We start from the raw sequence: 17755 nt of genomic DNA on the forward strand, positions 1-17755 counted from the left end.
CCTGGCGCTTTTTGGCAAAGTGTGCTGCCGCCTGCCCCCGCCGATACCCGGCGGGGTGTAGGGGCGGCGTACGTGGTTTCTGTGCTGAACGGGCACGCCTCGCCTCGGCTGTTCCCGTGCAGTTTAACGTTTGTGCTCTTTAACAAACCATCCATTAATTAATTACCCGGAGCTGAACTTGCGGAGTGCCCTCCGCGTGGATCGCAGCCCTCCCGTCAGCCTTGCCGGTGCTCCCGAGTGAACTCCCGGGGGAGTTAATGCCCGTAGTTAATCAACACAGCCCAGTGCAAGTTCTCTTCTCAGTCGTACGGGAAGTATGTGCGTCGTCCCTGGGATGGCTTGTGGCAAGGGGCTATGTGTCTTTAAATGTCCCAAAGTAATCGTAGTTTCACGACAAAACTCTGTGGTGAACGCGCCTCTGTAATTCTTACGCGCACTAATGATTTAATGTTTTAGGTGCTGTATGGGAGACCAGGGTGTCTGGAGTAAACTTAGAAACAAAGATGGAAGAGTGTGGCTTTTTCTAATTATACTTACAAAAACTGAGTCATTTACATCTGATAATTAACCACACCACGCCTGTGAAGAGCTGCTGAGCATTAACCGAAAACTAAGCCGTGTATCACAGTTAGGTCTAGTTGATAATAGAATCGCTTTGTGTTGTAAGGAAACAACCCAAAGGGCTTAGGGACAACCTTGAGAAGGAAATTGACAACTATGATTAGTTTCAGTGAGCTGATGCAACAAAGATTAGCAAAAAAAGTGTAGTTGTTTGATGGATTGCTATATTTGACGATATGAATTTTTGTGGATCAAATCGTTCTAGTTATCAGAGTAAGCTGTCACTTTCAAATAAGTAAGATTCAAGACGGTGGCTTGGCTCGTGGGAGCAGTGTGGCAGTGAAGCCCAATTAACTAAAGAAATCTTGAGGCAGGGAGTGAATGGTATTATATTTTCATATGTCTGTTAAAATGCTAACAACATTAAAATAAAACCAATTTAAGGTTCACTTTCCTCTTATGTTTAGAACTAAAATTCCCATCAAGGAGAAGAGCAGAAGTGAAAATAATGAAAGCTGAAGTGTATTTTACAGTGACCAAATGTTGTATATAAGCATATTGTTGAAAAGATATTTGGTTTTGTGTTAAGGTTTGAGGGTATACAGGACATCTGAAAATTGACACAAGTGCTTCAGAGAACATTGCCAAGCTGTCTTGGGCATGTAGACTTTTAAATTGTCATAGTTATATTTAAGGTAAATACAATCACATGTTTTCAACAGGACACTCAATGGAGAAAAGTAAAAATCAGTTAGCAAGAATATTTTTTTTATATAATTGCATTTAAAATAGCTTTTTCTATAATAAAGCAATACGAAGTCTTCGATCATAATGATTGTAAAGTAAATATAATTGGATAAGTAGATCTCCTTTTTTTTTTCCATTATGACTGGATCTGTGTTGATCTGTAGGGACAGGAAATGCATCAGAGTTTAATTAGTCCAAAAATGTAAGCAACTCCTTGTGCCTATATTGCTGCTGTATGCATATACAGAATTTTTATGTACTATTGTTGCTTAGCAGCTCAGTCTTGTACTCCTGATAAGTTCCAGTAGGAGCCAAAAACTAGATGTTCCCACCTAATGTGCAGTACAAAAATCCATAGGTGAGCTGGGAGCATGACTGATGCTCCCCTGTGCAATCAAATTGCGTATATAAAGCAATAGTAGCCATTTATATTTGGAAACCCGTTGGCAGGTGCTGCCCTTCCACCCTTTGTAATTTCAAGATATTCAGGATTAGAAAGGGTTTGGGTTGGTTGGTTTGTTTTGTTTACTGTGTGCGTTCAGACTTGTATTATCTACCTCACATAAAGCTCTCCCAAGACAGATCATTGGGTTTTCATGAGCACAGGAGGGACAGAGTTTGTGACTGCTGAGACCGCGCTCAGACAGTCGGGGTATGCAAGTGAGAATGGGGAAACTTGGGTACTCGCGTGTTTTTTGTCAACTGTTACAATGCAGAAATCCTGAGAGTCAGATTATCATTCTAAAGGCAGCTGATATTTTTTTTGGGAAAAAAAAAAAAGTTTAAATCAAAAAAGGCTTTGCAATTGCTGCAGCAAAGCATAGACAAAGGAGTTTACAGACCAGCATTTGGGCTCTGAACACCAGTGAGGGATGCAGTTTAAGACACTGCTATCACCCATATGCTTAGCTGAGATACGTCCCTGCTTAGCGTGCTGTTTGGTTAGTAACTTCCAAGTGTTGTTCACAAATAGCTGTAAATTTAGCTCTGGGAGACAAGACATCTAGAAGCTAGGTGGAGTGACTAAGCTCTTTTAAAAATGTAATCGGGACAGGAAGCAGAGGTAGTTATTTACACCCACCTCCTAGACAATGGCATGCTTGTTAAGTGTGTGTGTGTATATATATATATATATATATAAAAAGGTGCCTGTAAACTTAGTGTATTTGAATTGAATAAGATGTATAATTTATGCCCCTGAAATACATATTTATGTACCGTTCAAATCACCCTTTCCTGGAACTAGATATTGCAGCCATTATTATCTCTGAACTGTGCTGTTCTCATACAGGTGCAGGGACTAAGCAGCAAAATGTAGCTTGTCCATTGATTTCCTTTATAGGCTCTCTTGAATTCAATTGTGGAAGATTTCCAACAGCTTCAGTATACTTAAATTATTGGGTTTTTTTGTGTTGGTTGGTCTCTAGCATTTTCTTACTGTTTTAAAGGGTATAAACAGCCATTTATCTTGGGTCTGTCATGAAAATAGTTCATTTGGGTGGAAAATGAGAATCAGCTGTGTGAGTGTCTTTTTTCCCTGTTATTAAAAAGCGAAAGAGTACTTTTTCCCGACTCTTTAAAAATTATTTTTATTATTATTTTTAGAATGGATGAGAAGCATTGACAGAGCATATTAAAATGTGATAAAATTTGAGGAATATCCAAAACATTAATTATATAGGAAAGAGATCTTTGTGTTGTGACTGCTGCTGTGAAATGCATAATCATAGTTAAAAAGCCAAATAGACTTTAAGGAATGAAGAACTGAAAGAAAGTAGGTTACTGTTGCATGCATTGTCAGTGTTGTGTGCAGTTCCAGTACTCCCACCTCAAAAATGATACAAAACTTAATAAAAAAATCCTACAAAGAGGGATGAGCAAAGAGGACCAGAGTTACGGGGTGCCTTTTATGCAAGAAGTGGCCAAGCAAACTAGGATAAATATGTGACAGCAGATGAAGTCTACAAAATCATAAATGGGTTGGAGAATATGTGTGTGCAACAGTTATGTTATTTCTATACTGCAAAAGTGCAAGTCAACTGAGAAGGACATCATCGACAGCCTGAAAAGCTGTTGGTGCCAGATAGCTTGGATATACCCAGTGTCCTTAGATCAGGGGTTGTTGGGAAGGGCTCACTCTGTGTGGGTTTGCCTACTCAGCTGCTGGCCGATCCCTGGGGACAGAACGGTGGGATCGTGTGGGTTCCTGCGAGGGACCCCAAAGTCAGTCCTTCGGTTCTCAAAGCCCTGGTTTGATTATTTTGTCAAGAGATGAAGACAGATTCCTCTATCCCTTTAGTTAAAGGATCTGTTGAATGTAACCTGTAAACGTGGATGCAGAAAAAGCCTCCTTGTGTTGGCAGTTACTGTACAGGAAAGCTCTTGGATAGCACTGAAACTGATAGCAGTGGTCAAAAGCATGATTCTGTTTCAACATACATCAATTTTGTGCTCCATAGAATTCATTCAATTTTAAATTATTATTTAAAAGTGAAGTCTTTAGATCTTTTGCAACCTTGGGGTATTTGAGTTTTGTTCTTGATCTTAAACTTCTCCACACACTGAAGAACTAGCTCAGGATATGGAGGTTTAAGTTCTTTCGAAAGGAAATGCTTGTTTAAAATTGCTGTAGCAGGGAAAAAAAAAAACAAACCACCAAATTAGCCTTGAATAAATGAGATGCAGTGGTGGTGGTCTGTCTGCTGTAGCTAAACAGAGCTCTTTCAGGACTGCTGCAGCAGTGCTATTTCTAGATCAGCATAAACTCTATCTTGTTCAGCAAAGGATGCAAAGATTATGCGATCCTCTCTCTCCCTCTGCCAGCTAATAGCTTCTGAAGCTGACTCGTTTCAGCTAGGCTCGTTAGGGTGTAGTTCTCATCTGTCAGAAACCTGGCAGCAGAGCAGATGCCAATAAAAGAGCTGAGGGAAGGGCTGCAGCTTAATAGATATCGAAGAAATCACAGGAAGAGAGACCTTGAAGAATATCCAGAGGAAAATAGGCTTCAGTTGTTCCCTGAACCTTGAAACTACGTGTTTGTTTTAGCTAACCTTAATACAGGTATTAGGACAGATCACAAATCACTCTAATTCTTGATAATGTGTTTCACTACAAGCATAAATCGGGGCAAACCATTTGCAGCAGCCTTTCATAAAACTATATAGATGTTGTAGTTTAAACAATACTGCTGTTGAACAGTTTGTTGCCATAACTTGGTATATGTTGCACGGATCTGAGTCTAAATTCTAAATAGGAAGTTCACAGCAAGCATAGAAATACATAGTTTGTAGGCAGAGGGATGCTTTCTCCTGCTGCACTTGTAGTTAGGCTGCTGTGGCGAGTTAATTATTTTGTGCCCATTCATATGCTGGAGCTATACAGGAGGGAGAGCTGATGTGGTCAAGTGACTTCACTTGGCCGTAGGGTGAGCTTGTGGCCACTCAGGATACGTTACGCATACTGTCCAGGTAGCCTGTATGTACAGATTTCAAATACTGGCTTTTTTTGAGCTACACTATTAAGGACAGATAATATTGTACAAACCAGATTAACACTGATCATCTTTATTATGTATCTACTGGTATTTTACCACTCCTGGCAGTTCATTATTAGTGTCTTCATCTTCCCTATTTTAGGAGAGTTCTTGGGCATTTAGTGATTATTTTTTTCGTAATTTTTTTTTAATGTTCTGATCACTTAGATGGCTAAAAACGGTCAGCAAAGCAAGTTTTCTGACTAAAACCTTTTTTATTAAATATCTAGGTCTCTAAAAATTTAACCTCTCTGGAAAGCAGGCAAAAGCTCAGGTCTGCTTGTCATATAGTATGTGAGTGTATTTGGAAACATCATGTTGTCTGGAATATCTGCTGTTTGTGTTTTGGTGTATGGTTTTTTGTTTTGTTTGTTTGGGGGCTTTGTTTTGTTTTCCCCTAGCTCTAATAGGCCACCTCTGTTAAATTTGTTTGAGGCTGAAATCATAGCCTATAGACAGAATCACAAAATCATTGTTGGAAGAGACCTCTTGAGATCATCAAATAGGTCTGACTGGGCTTTTGGAGTTAAAAGTGTAATTAAGATTGCAAAGTGAATGCCATGTTAACTCTCTGGCTTATTAATCAATTTTTTTGTTTTGGTCTCCCATTGTAAATTAAGACTTTTTTTCTGTTATAGATTGACTATACAGGAACAGAGCCTTCTAGTCCCTGCAACAAATGTTTAAATGTGTCCTGGGACAGCACACCACCTTGTACTTGCACCATCAATTTCACACTGGAACATTCGTTTGAGGTATGCTACCCTGTATGCAAAGTGAAGCTAGATCAGTTTTATATGGTTTATTTCATAATCGATAGGAAAGCTTAAGTCCTAATATTTTTTCTATTTTAAAGGATTATTTCTAGTTCTCCTAGAACTCGTTTTTAGAACTTTTTTGTGTGCCTTTTCAGTAGCAGGGATGAGATGGGTTTTTAATGCTTCTGTTTATCTGGAAATGTACAACATTAAATGGAATACTTGTGTTTTACACATTTAGATTTAGCGTATGTGTGATATAGCTGGCGAGTAGATCAGCTATTCCTGCATGATTTACAAAAAACTCATCTCAACAAGAACTGGAAATACCAGATAAGTGCTTTCTGACAAATTGGAGGCAAATAATGAGGCTTATGTGCTTAATGTCATACAAGATAGGTGTTGGAATTAGTGCCGGTGAACATCATTCTGGGAGTTTATGGCACAGTGATACTGTCTGACTTCAGAATGCCAGCTTATGTTAGGATAGTGCTCTTTTGTAGTCAGTGTGAAGACATGCTTGAGGCTCCTACTTCATGAATGTATACTAAACACAGAGTTTAAAAGGCTAAAATTTAAATGTTATGGTAATTAGTGTGTTTGTATGTTTTACTGATCTGTTCTTCGTGCGAGTGAAAAACCCTCTTGACCTATCTTGCTTCTTGTAGAGCAATGTATTCATGTATTATGGACTTTCCAACTTCTATCAAAACCATCGTCGTTATGTGAAATCTCGAGATGACAGCCAATTAAATGGAGATAACAGTTCACTACTTGTAGGTATTTATGCTTGAATAATAATAAGCAGCTAGCTTCTGACTATTGCACAAATCACCACGTAGCAGAGTATATAGTTTAATAATAATGAAGTACTAGATTTTTTGCATAACAGAAGAAACCCCATAAGGAATTAATATTTTGTTTACAGAAAATAACTGTAAAATACTGTAAAATTTCATGTCAGTCGTTTCATTAAGTGGACAGCAATGCAGTACTTCGATCACTACTCAAATTTGAATAGTTTTAAACTATCTTGTTGTCTTCAGTCAGTAGTATCTATCTGTATCCATTCTGCCTGAAGTTTTTGTTTTCAGTATAAAACAATATTTGGTTACCTAACACTTGGTTTGGATAGTGTAGCTAAGTGCAGTGTTTTGTAGACTCTGGTTCAATACCGAACATCAGTGATACTGGAAAATATTAGTACTGTTTATTCTGTTCAATCCACTGTGTAATGTTTAGGGCCAGACCTCTCCTTTTCCTAATTTTTATAAGGAGTGGAAATACAGTTGAGTTCTTGCTCCAGCAGCAATGATTCTCTCTTTTTACCTGTAAACTTTAAAAAAGGGGAGAGTTTCAGGGAGTTACATCTGATGACTGACAGAGGATTTGGTGCGACTTTTTCTGCTTTCATTTTTGTCATGCTGTTGGAGTCCTGACAACCTTTTGCATTTTAAGTTATGCTTGGTTTCTTACTATAGGCTATTTTCTGTAACATTGATGCATACTTAAAAAAAAAACCCTTTAATGAAAGAATAATTGAGTACTTCATGTTGGAAAACTGTTTCTATTAAAAGATAAAAGAAAAAACATTCTAATAGCTTCCAAGAAAAGCCTTATTTTTAGTATGACCATGATGGGATTCTGAGTTTGTTTTATTTAGATTTTATTCCTGTTTGTAAAAGAAAAATCAATCATGCTAACTAGTATTGAATGCTGAAGTATTTGTAGATATCCTGACTTGTGAAAAGATTATTTTGGGGTACCTTTTAAGATGCGCACATTATTGAGGTACTGTAGTCAAAAAACAGGTTAGTTGGATAAATTGGCACAGACTCATCTGCCTTTTTTCTTTCTAACTGTCAGAATCCAAGCAAGGAATGTGAGCCTTACCGCACAAATGAGGACAAACCCATTGCTCCTTGTGGAGCTATTGCCAACAGTATGTTTAATGGTATGGTAACACCTTTAAGTTATCACTTAGATGTTTTTGTGATCTAGTGTATGTTTTGTGTTGTGTTGCAAAATATTCTGAGTAAAGACATCATGGGTTTTTTTGTTTGAATTAACACATTTTTTCATTGTTCAGAATAAAATAAATATCTTGTATTGTACTGCTGTTGCTTTTTTCAAAATTGCTATCAGAATTAATTTAATCTGATAGTGTACAAAGGATGAAAATGCCTGCTGTGAGAAGCTGTTAGTGCTGTGGAGTAGACATATAGATATCATATATGGATAATACGCTGCTATCTAATACACATTGATTCTTACAGAACAGCTTGTGATTGTGTCAGGCAGATAATAAATGCCTTGTCCATTTTATTTTATTTTGCTTCTTTTGGAGGTAATTGTTTCACTGCCTGTCAGTATCTCTGTCTAATGAAAGTTTCTTCAGCTGGTTTTCTAATTTGATTTTCTCCTTAGATACATTGGAATTATATCGCATAGATAATGACACAAGGACTCCTATTACTTTGATTAAAAAAGGCATTGCATGGTGGACAGATAAAAATGTAAAATTCAGGAATCCTACAGGAGATGGAAATAACTTAACTGCGCTTTTCCAAGGTAAAATAGAAGATGTGAAATTTTAAGAATAACAAAACACTTCAAACACACTGATATACCTCGCTGACGACATTTTACTGAATGTAAAGGGGGAGAGAATTGGAAGGGTAAAAGTGAGAAAACTCGTGGGTTGAGATAAAGACAGTTTAATAATAAAAAAGAAAAATTGCAAGGGAAAAAAAAACACAACGAAGGAGGAAAATAAAACCCAAGCAAAACAAGTGATGCAAAAGAAAATAATTGCTCCTCCCCAACCATGTCCCCAAGCAATGGCAGCCCCTGCGTACCTCTACCCACCAGTTTTATTGCTGAGCATGGCACCATATAGTATGGAATATCCCTGTGGTGTTTGGGGTCAGCTGTCCCAGCTGTGTCCCCTCCCAGCCTCTCGGGCACCCCCAGCCTACTTGCTGGGAGGGCAGTCTGAGGAGCAGAAAGGCCTTGAGGCTGTGTAAGCACTGTCCAGCAATAAATAAAACATCAGTGTGTAATCAACACTGTTTTCATCACAAATCCAAAACATAGCAGGATACAAGCTACTATGAAAAAATCTAACCCAATACCAGCCCAAACCAGTACAACTGCTATAGTGCTTGGATTTAATTTGAAAAGAAATCCTGCAGTTGTTTAATCAAACCCTTCATATGGAGTTTTCATTTAAATGTTTCTACTGGTAGATTGCAAAGGTTTTGAAAAACCTGATTCTTTTTTGTGATTTGAAGTGACTGATGTCTCTCATTTATTAGGTTAAATACAGTTTGGTAAATCAAAGTTTTCTTTGGCTACCAATGTCTGAAAATAATCTTCCTCAGGGCTCTAAGGGGGGTGTGTGTGTTTATGCAAGGTATATAATAATTTCAGGTTTAACCTGATGTGGCTTTTTACTTGGTAACATGTAATTTGGCTGTGACTGTGCTACCCTTGGAAAAGCAGGTGCCTTATCCGACTACAGCGTAAAATCGTATTTCCAATAAAATTAGCAAAAGCGTTAGTATGGCATCATCCAAAATACTGTACATAATTTTATTTGCTTATGGTCCAGGAAGTGGTAGTCAAACTCTTAACAAGTGAGCAGAGAAGCTATCATCATAATGGAGAACTATTTCACTAAGGTAGAGTAATGTTCTGGGACAGGACTTCCTAGCTATATAAACATGTGGGGGAGGCAAATTTGTTTAAACAAATGGACAGTGCTGTCATGAGAATAAATGGATATGCAGTACTGTTTAAGCTGCAAAATAAAAAGTTCAACTTAAACAGCCCAGTGTCTTGCAATAGTAGTGAGTGAATAATAGCAGGGTTTTTTTTTGTAATATTGGAATGAATTTTGAAGAGCCAGTGTGTTATTTAGTCCTATATTTTAAATACTTTATGGTTACTGTTTTTGTTTAATTCTAGGCACAACAAAACCTGTAAACTGGCCCAAGCCAGTGTATATGCTGGACCCGGACCCTGACAACAATGGATTTATCAATGAAGACTTCATTGTGTGGATGCGTACTGCTGCTCTGCCAACGTTTCGCAAGCTGTATCGTCTCATTGAAAGGAAGAATAACTTACAGCCTACCTTACAGGCTGGAAAATACTCTTTGGAAATTGCATACAGTATCCTTTGGAAAACCTTTGGAATTGGCTAAGGGCCTTAGTTGGATTACACGGGCATATATTTGAGCACGTTCAAATTGAACTGGGCTTTCTTTTTTTTACCATCTCTAAAACCAAAAAAGATGGGTTTGAGCTGAGGATGAAAACTGGTAGTGAGAACTGGGTAGAATATTACCGTCTTTTACTTCTGTGCAAGTTTTTTAGAACTAGTCACTTCATAATGAGAGGGAAATAGGATTGCTTGGGCACTTAAAGGAAGTGAGAGAAGCATAGGAAAAAGGAAAGAACAGAGGTAGCTGATAGCCCAGAAATTTGAGAACTTTAACTTCAAGGTGTAATGACAATATGTAATCAAGGGGCAGACTGACTTTGTAAGTCAGGAAAATGCCAGAGCTGTGGATCAGATGGAGGTCTGTCATTCTGATTTGGACAAACTAAAGACTAGGTAGAAGTGCAGGAGACTAGAGGAGCAGGGTTGCTATAGTTACTGAATTCTTAAAATTCAAAACCACCTAATGTTCTTTTAAAAATAGCTACTGCAGTATTTTCCTTTGCTGCAAAACTGTGGGGAGTGCATATAAAACTGAAGGAACATAAAGAAAAATTTTGTACTAGAATATATTCAAGAATTAGAATTTAGATTTCCCTCATTTTATTGAAGCTGCTTGCAAAAACTCACAAAATCATGCATTTACTCTTGCCTTAAAAAGGAGTTAACATCTCTTAACGTGGCATTTTTCTTGGAGTACCTGAAAGCGCCCAGATTAGTCTTAGCCTACAAGAACAGCTAAACGTTTCTTATCTGCACTTCAGAATTCAAAGGCAGCAGTTTGTCTTTGGAACCTGAGTGAAATGACCCAAAATTTTAATGTGCTTGACACATAAAGCTGAATTTGGAAACATGCTGCTTGTTTTCCTAAATGTTTTTCAGATTATCCTGTACACAGTTTTGATGGACGAAAAAGAATGATCCTAAGCACCATCTCGTGGATGGGAGGCAAAAATCCCTTCCTGGGAATTGCTTACATCACTGTTGGGTCCATATGCTTCTTCTTAGGAGTTGTATTGCTGATCATCCATCACAAATACGGAAATCGAAACACCAGTGCAGACATTCCCAATTAATCTTGCATTCTGAAAACAAATGTACTGCATGTGCATCAAGGCCAGTCCAGAATGGACCCAGTTTTTGAAAGATAAATCTCTGCTTCTGTCACTTCTGAGACTGGGTACATAATTTTGATCTAAAGCTCCCCTTTCCCATACTGTGGATTAACTCTTGAAAATGACGGGTATACAATTAGCTATATTGATTGTATCTCTGCCTATGTCAGAAACAATTTTTCTGATACTTGCCTCTAACTAGGCAGGCCACATGATGCATATAGCTCCTGTTCCCTTGATGCATCTGCTGCTTGTTCATGTGCTGTGTAATGTCAGTATGATTCAGTACATACAGGTTGTGTGGAGAAAGACTGTTATACTGTAAACTGTTCACTTTCTGGAGTTCAGGTGTCAGTGCTGTTGAAAGGAAAAGTCAAGTCTTAAATGTTTTTTCACTTTACTGTCTTGTGTGCATGGGCTCTTACATTTCTTGCTGAGATTTTAATATATTTATATAAGTTGTTAAATATTTTTCCTGTGTCCTACCCACCTCTGTTATGTTAAAGGATTTAAGTGCTGTGTAAATTTCAGCACTCTGGATTCTTTGTATATTTACAATGTATGCGCCTGGCCAGTAAACTAGCATCCTATGAAGATACCAGAAAACCTATTTGTTAATTATTGGTGTGAATCCCTTTTAAAGTTTGTTCTAAATTGGGAAATGTTTGTTGCAGGTACAATCTGCTGTTTTCTAATTTTCTTTGCTTTACGTCATATCCTATACTGGTTTACCTGTTGTGCTTGCTGGTTTTGCTTTTTATGAGCAGCTCCAAGCGTTAATTAAGAAGAACCTAAAATCTTTTTTTCATTCAAATTTGGGTGAATTCCTTTTACTGGAGGAGTTTCCTAATTTTCTTGAGACATGTATTCTGAGCAGGCTTTGTTGTAAAGGAATTGTCATATACTTCTTCCTTATTTGGAGTGAACACCACATTCATTTTTTGCGGTGTTAAGATAGTAAACTATAGAAATTCAAAAGTTGAGATGGCAGTAACCTCTTTTCACTGAAATGCAGGTTGAGCTTGCTGTGAAAACTAATTTAAATACTGCAGTTAGAAGCAACGTGCGGGTTAGTGCTTTAAATCAAATTACAGAAGGGTTCACTTTTAGGTTAATTAAAAGTTAAGTATAGCCTGTAAAATACTACTTTTCGGTGACTTTTTTCAGATGATGCACAGAAATTGTAATGTATATGGTGGAGATCACTTTATATGCAACTAGCTTGATAAAGTATCGAGTATATTAAAAAAGACCTAATACATTCTGCAAACGATTTAATAAGAGATTTTATTTTGTTCTTGGGCATACATTTATTTTCATTTATTCTCAGTAAGTGTGAATGCAGTTTAAGTGAGTTGTATTTCTGGGATTGCGTATTTGTTGCAAAAAGTTGTTTATTCATGGTCCAACAGCTTAATCTATAGCCAGCTTTAAACAACACTATTAATTTACCGCATAAACACATGACTGTTTTTACTGAATTACTTGTGTCATCTTTTTAAGATGGCACTTTAAGCGTGTAAGTCTGTATAAATTATGGAATGAGGCAACGTTTCCAGTGTGCTAGCTTTCTGTAACTCCATATAATAATTTCTTTGCATAGTACAGTGTGGCAGCACAGGACTTTAAACAGTCAAAAGACTTTAAGATTTTATTTAAAATGTTGCATCTCTGTTGCTGGAATTATAGAATAAGGGTATGTACCTTTGTATGTTGCAAGGCAAAAAAACTCACACAAAATGTTAAACTGGCTTTCATCTGTAGAGTAGCTGCTAGCCCAAAATATAGTAAGCAAGTAAGGGGCTGTGTCCCAATTACTGGTTATTAAAATATTTTGATTTTTAAACTTTGTGTTTGTCACTTGAAATGCAAATATATTCTGCTTCACTGATAATCCCTATCTCTTCCCAAGTAGGAAATGCTGCTTTTGGCTGTGTTCAAAATTAAAAGCAAAGTATTTTTCTGTCTTTACCTTGAAATATTTTTTCAATGCCTTACCTTTTTCTACTGACTATAGCTGTCAGTATTGCTTTGATCTTCTTAATGAAGCACACCAGGATGAGAATTGCTGTCTGGTTTGTGTTACAATTAAGCTTTTTCTCTGAGAGCCTGAAGCAGTAAATACTTGTCAGGCCCTATGTCTGACAGACAGTGTGCGTGAGGAGCTTCAAATGCTTGTAAGAGCTTAAGACATTAGGTCAAATTTGTAAACTCTTCCTTTATTCATGCTTGTTTGTCTTGATGTCATGTTGGTAACTATGGAGATCCTTGGATTTTATATTTTTGCAAGTTGCTCGTGTGTCACGTGTTCAAAGATGAACCCACAGCCTCCCTGTCTGACATTTCGAGGGCAGTGTCTCTGTCCTGGTGTTCAGTGTTGTGTGTTGTATTTGGATTTGACCACCTGTGGCCCAGTTCTTCAGTGGCATCCTTCAGAGGTATTTGCTACCAGGGTTCAGAAATCCAAAGAGCAGTGCCTCTGCTCTCCGAGTGCCAGTTGGGCAGTTCCCAAGCCTCACCCGGCTGAGGCAGTGTCCTAAGGGTGAGAGATGATCAGTTTTCGGGAGGCTGCCGCTCTTAGGAGCGTCTGCTTATGAACGACTCTTTCCTACAAAGAGTAATTTGGGAAAGTGGGATATGTCCCTGTCTCAGGCAGGAGCTCTCCAAACAAATTCACTTGTGTAAGACCAACTTCCTTCTGGTTTCTTGTCAAAATCTACATCACTGTAACAAAGCAGATTGTCACCTCAGGTATTTTTTTTTTTTTTTGACTGCATCAGGCTATTTGGGGAGCTGTCGATTGTGCTTTGCTGAGTCACAGGGAAGAGTTACCAGTTTATAACTGGAACATGAAGGATCCTTCACAGTCTCTGTCTCCCAAGGTCACACCGGTACTGAAACTAGGTTCTCAGCAGCATGGTTTTGCTTTAATTATGAACGTTAAACCTTGAAGAATGCAAGACTTGTCTTTATTTATAGAAAGGGAGGAAAGGCCATGACCATCTAGAGTCAAATAACATCTGCAAGCATATGTATCTGCTTGAATCCATCAAACAGAGCATTGAACGTGGCTGACGTTTGGATTGGATTCGCGGGAGGCATTATTGACTGCACCTTTCCCTCAGATGCTCTGCTTGTAGTACGAAAACGAGGATTACCATGTCTGTAGACAGAGAGATGTCCAAGACTAAGTTGAAGGGAGTGTCTGGTAGAAAAATGTGACTAAGTCTAAAGCAGAATGTACCTACAGTTACTTTAAAAAAAAAAGTTACCAATTAGAATGCAACCATGGAAAACAAAGAACAAGGTGTAGCCATCAAGTAATCTGGAAGCACTGCAAACAATTCTGATCTTCAAAGTCGACAAGTCATGGTTTCTGATCATGGTGGAAAATTTGTGATCTACCCTTGGTACTACATAAGTAGTTGGATTTTTTATTTTTTTTTTTTTTTCTTACAGAAGTTCAATATTTGTGTAACCTCAGGTTGTTCCCTGTAACTGAACTAACTAGCTGTGGTGAGTTAGGAATGAAGAGGGCAACAATGCAAAGGCCTTCAGGAAGGTTTGCACTATCAATCTTAAAATCAAGCCAGTCCCATCAGGGTTTTGTAGTGACCTATTCAGTGAGTTCAAAAAAACAACAGGAAAAAAAACCCAAACCACAACACAAAGCCCAACACCCCAAAATGTTGTATATACTGACTGTCGTCTGTATTGAACAGCTTCCCAGCAATTCTCATTTCAAAGTAGGAGGAAAAAATGTGAAAATCTAAGCCAATTTTATTCCTGCTTCCTTCTTAGCAACTTGGGTGGGTTATGGAAGAGGCTGCTTCTAGCAGTGTGAAAATGGGCTCTGCGGCAGAAAGCCCCAGTTGCAAAAGGTACTTTTTTGGTAGTAGTAGTAAATTTTCCTCAGATCAGCAGAAGTATTTTCATGTAAAAAATAACCTATGTTCTAGCCCACGCTATCTGTTCTGATCACCGTATTGCCTGCTATGCCCAAATGTGAAATCTAGTCTTACTTGACAGTTTCAATTAAGACCAAAGTCCATTACGAAACGGCCTGATAAGAATTAGCAGGTCCTTGTATGACCCAAGTCTCAAATAAGAAACTACCTTCCTGTAAGCCTCCCGTTCAAAAATGCTCAGCCTGTGTTTGGAAATAAAGTAATGCCGTCCCTCCCTTAGGGAGTCTGAAGTTGGAAAATCATCCTTCTCATTTCCTGTTGGGAATGCAATAAAGAGGAATAAAAGCGTAAGTCAATAATTAATGAAGCTCAAGAAGTTTAAAAAAAAATAAATTGAAAGACAGTAGGTGGCGTTCTTTTGCGATTTTAGATAAAGATGACATAAACAATTCAAACAAACAATACCAGAGTTGTGTACAAATTTAATTGAATTTGCACCCAAGCAAGTGGTTTGTCCTCAAATTTTGCAAAATCAAATGGTGCGGTGTTTTTAGTAGTATTAGAGGGCCAGGAATGTAATTAATGACCTTATCAATTCTGTTACGAAAATGGGAAAGTTTGGACTGTGGTATCCTTGGAGGAAATGAAAATGCAGTTGTGTGCAGGCTTGCCCACTGAGGTCTGGCGTTAGGTGGTTGAAGTTAGTGTACGCTTCACAACAGATGCTTGTAAACTTCGGAACAAATCTTTGTTCTGTCAGCAAGTTCTTCTAATGAAATTTTAGTGTATTATACAACTCCAGGTAACTTGGAAAATGATTATACCAACATAGAATAGGTGTCTTTTGTCTCTTCTTACACGATGTAGCTTTTAACTGAATTAGTTATTTTGTTTGCAAGAAAAATAATTAAACCAGTGGGCAGGCAATACTCTGGAGGAAGTTTAAAAAATTGTCATTTTCAGCTGTCCTGCTGCACCAGGTGTTTCCACTTCCACAGTCGGGTAGAATGTTAACTCAACTGTTTGTGTGCTCTCTCTGGCAGGGTTTGCATACATTTCTATTACTGGTTTAAGAGGTAAAACATTCTTTTGTGATTAATGCTTGTTAACATATAGATTAACAGCCCTGTTTTCATTCTGGCTTAAACAGAACTGTGTAGCAACAAGTTCTGATTAACAATTTTATTATTCTTCAATACAATACATGCAAAAGTTACTCTATCCTGTCAGAAAAAAAAGCAGTCTGAGTTTGCTTCTAGGGAAATATCCTCACACCCTGAGGTGGCAAGTTGCCATTTCTCTTTCCCTCAAGTTCTCATTTCTTCATAAATTAGTCAACGCTGAAGACCCCACCTATGCTTGCTCTGAGCAGTCATCTTGTAGCTTGGATTGGTACGTAACCCACATGCCACGCTTTAAGCATGGCCTTTCTGTTCTAAAGTGTATTTTGACAGACACTATTCAGACATACCAGGAAATGGTCCACACAGCAGCAATTAAGCAATAGTAATTTCTCTGGGGATTGTGATCCTTTTACCAGTATCTAAATAAAACTGAGTACATAAAAATCAGAATACAAATATACATGCTTACAAGATGAAAGATCGCAAGAGGAATGAATGGAAATCTATCTTGCAGTAGTAGTAATGTATTCTAAGTGTTATTCTAGAACAGCACTGCTTGAGTGTTCGAATATTATTTGTTAAATAATGCATCCAATTTCCTCCTTTGTTACAACACATTTCTCTATGACTATATGCTTTCTAAATTGTATTTTTAATATTCTACTCAGCTAAGACTGTACCTATAAATACTTCTTCATCTTTGCGTTTTTAGTTTCGTTCTCGGGCAGCTCATTATATTGAGAAGTGCTGTGCTTTGAGATATGATCCTTGTTATTTCCATACTAGATTGAGCACTAATTTGCTCTGTTTGACACAAATTATTCATCATGAGGTTTGGCACCAGTGCAAAAGCAGTGCAATGCCAAAAACTGAGTGTACTGCAGCAAAGCCAGGAAATTGTGTTCCTGACAGCATTGTATTTCAGTATAAGGTTGAAGCACAAGAAGATGCAATTACAGGGCTAGTCTGCAATGCAGAAAAAACCACAGGCTTCTCAGAGCACTTTCTTGAAGGGCAAATAGATTCTTCAAATAGGCTTGCATTTCATACAGCTCTGGCATTGCTTTGCTGTCTGTAATTATATATTGTGAAACGTGAAGCTGAAGTTGGGTTTTCTTTTTTCACATGCACAGTACTCTATCCCTGCTACTAATGAAGTTTGAGGCAGTGGGCAGGTACATTATTTAGTTTTGTTTTTTTTCCTGTGTGTAGTGGCTCAGCAAGGGTTGCTGCATCTATCCCAAGTCCCACTCGGCTGGGTCAGACCCAGGCTCTGCCTAGTTCAGTGTCCTGCCTGCAGTGACAGCCCAAGGGGGTGTTGAGGGTGACCCTAGGAACAGAAGTAGCCCGTGTTGGTACTCTCCTGGGCCATGCTTCCAGCCCTCGGCATGTCTGAAACTTTATAATGAAAGGTGATTTTTATAATCTGTACGTAGCAGCTCTGAAGGACGTTTCTTTCATGGATTTGCCAGAGTGCCCTCTGAGGGCAGGTGAGCGGCCGGCAGCCACAGCATCCTGCGGAAGCAAAGTTCCTCATTTTACCCTGCTGTACGCTGTGGTGAAACAACTCCTGCCTTCAACCTGCGCCCAACTGCCCGCCTTTGCTGCCCTGTGCTGCTGCTTGCGGGAGACGGTACCGCTCCTACCCTGCCTTCCCTGTCCCGCTCTCGGTGTTGCAGGGCTCATCTCCTGTTCCCGGGCCCTGAAAAGGGATATCATCTCGGCCATTCGTGCCTAGCACGGGGCTGCGGGCTTTGGGCCCGGGCCTCCCCCGCCTCAGGCCTC

At 38.5% G+C, this 17755-nt stretch overlaps 2 protein-coding genes across 2 annotated transcripts in view; both read left to right on the forward strand.

Moving 5' to 3' along the window:
• Positions 1-797: 797 nt before the first annotated feature.
• TMEM30A (transmembrane protein 30A) lies at positions 798-11463 on the forward strand. Its single transcript, XM_009895764.1, has 8 exons — positions 798-834; positions 1354-1379; positions 5479-5595; positions 6267-6374; positions 7465-7552; positions 8026-8169; positions 9568-9774; positions 10706-11463. The coding sequence occupies exons 1-8, from the start codon at positions 798-800 to the stop codon at positions 10897-10899; spliced, it is 921 nt and encodes a 306-aa protein (XP_009894066.1). The 3' UTR covers positions 10900-11463.
• A 5912-nt stretch (positions 11464-17375) lies between these two features.
• Positions 17376-17755, forward strand: part of LOC104295948 — a 4769-nt gene continuing 4389 nt past the window's right edge. The window contains exon 1 of the mRNA XM_009895765.1: positions 17376-17603. Within this exon, the coding sequence (XP_009894067.1) occupies positions 17376-17603 (228 nt within the window). The remainder of the gene's footprint in view (positions 17604-17755) is intronic.

This window comes from Charadrius vociferus, unplaced genomic scaffold (assembly GCF_000708025.1).
Source record: "Charadrius vociferus isolate BGI_N301 unplaced genomic scaffold, ASM70802v2 scaffold362, whole genome shotgun sequence".
In the NCBI taxonomy this organism is placed as follows: Eukaryota; Metazoa; Chordata; class Aves; order Charadriiformes; family Charadriidae; genus Charadrius; species Charadrius vociferus.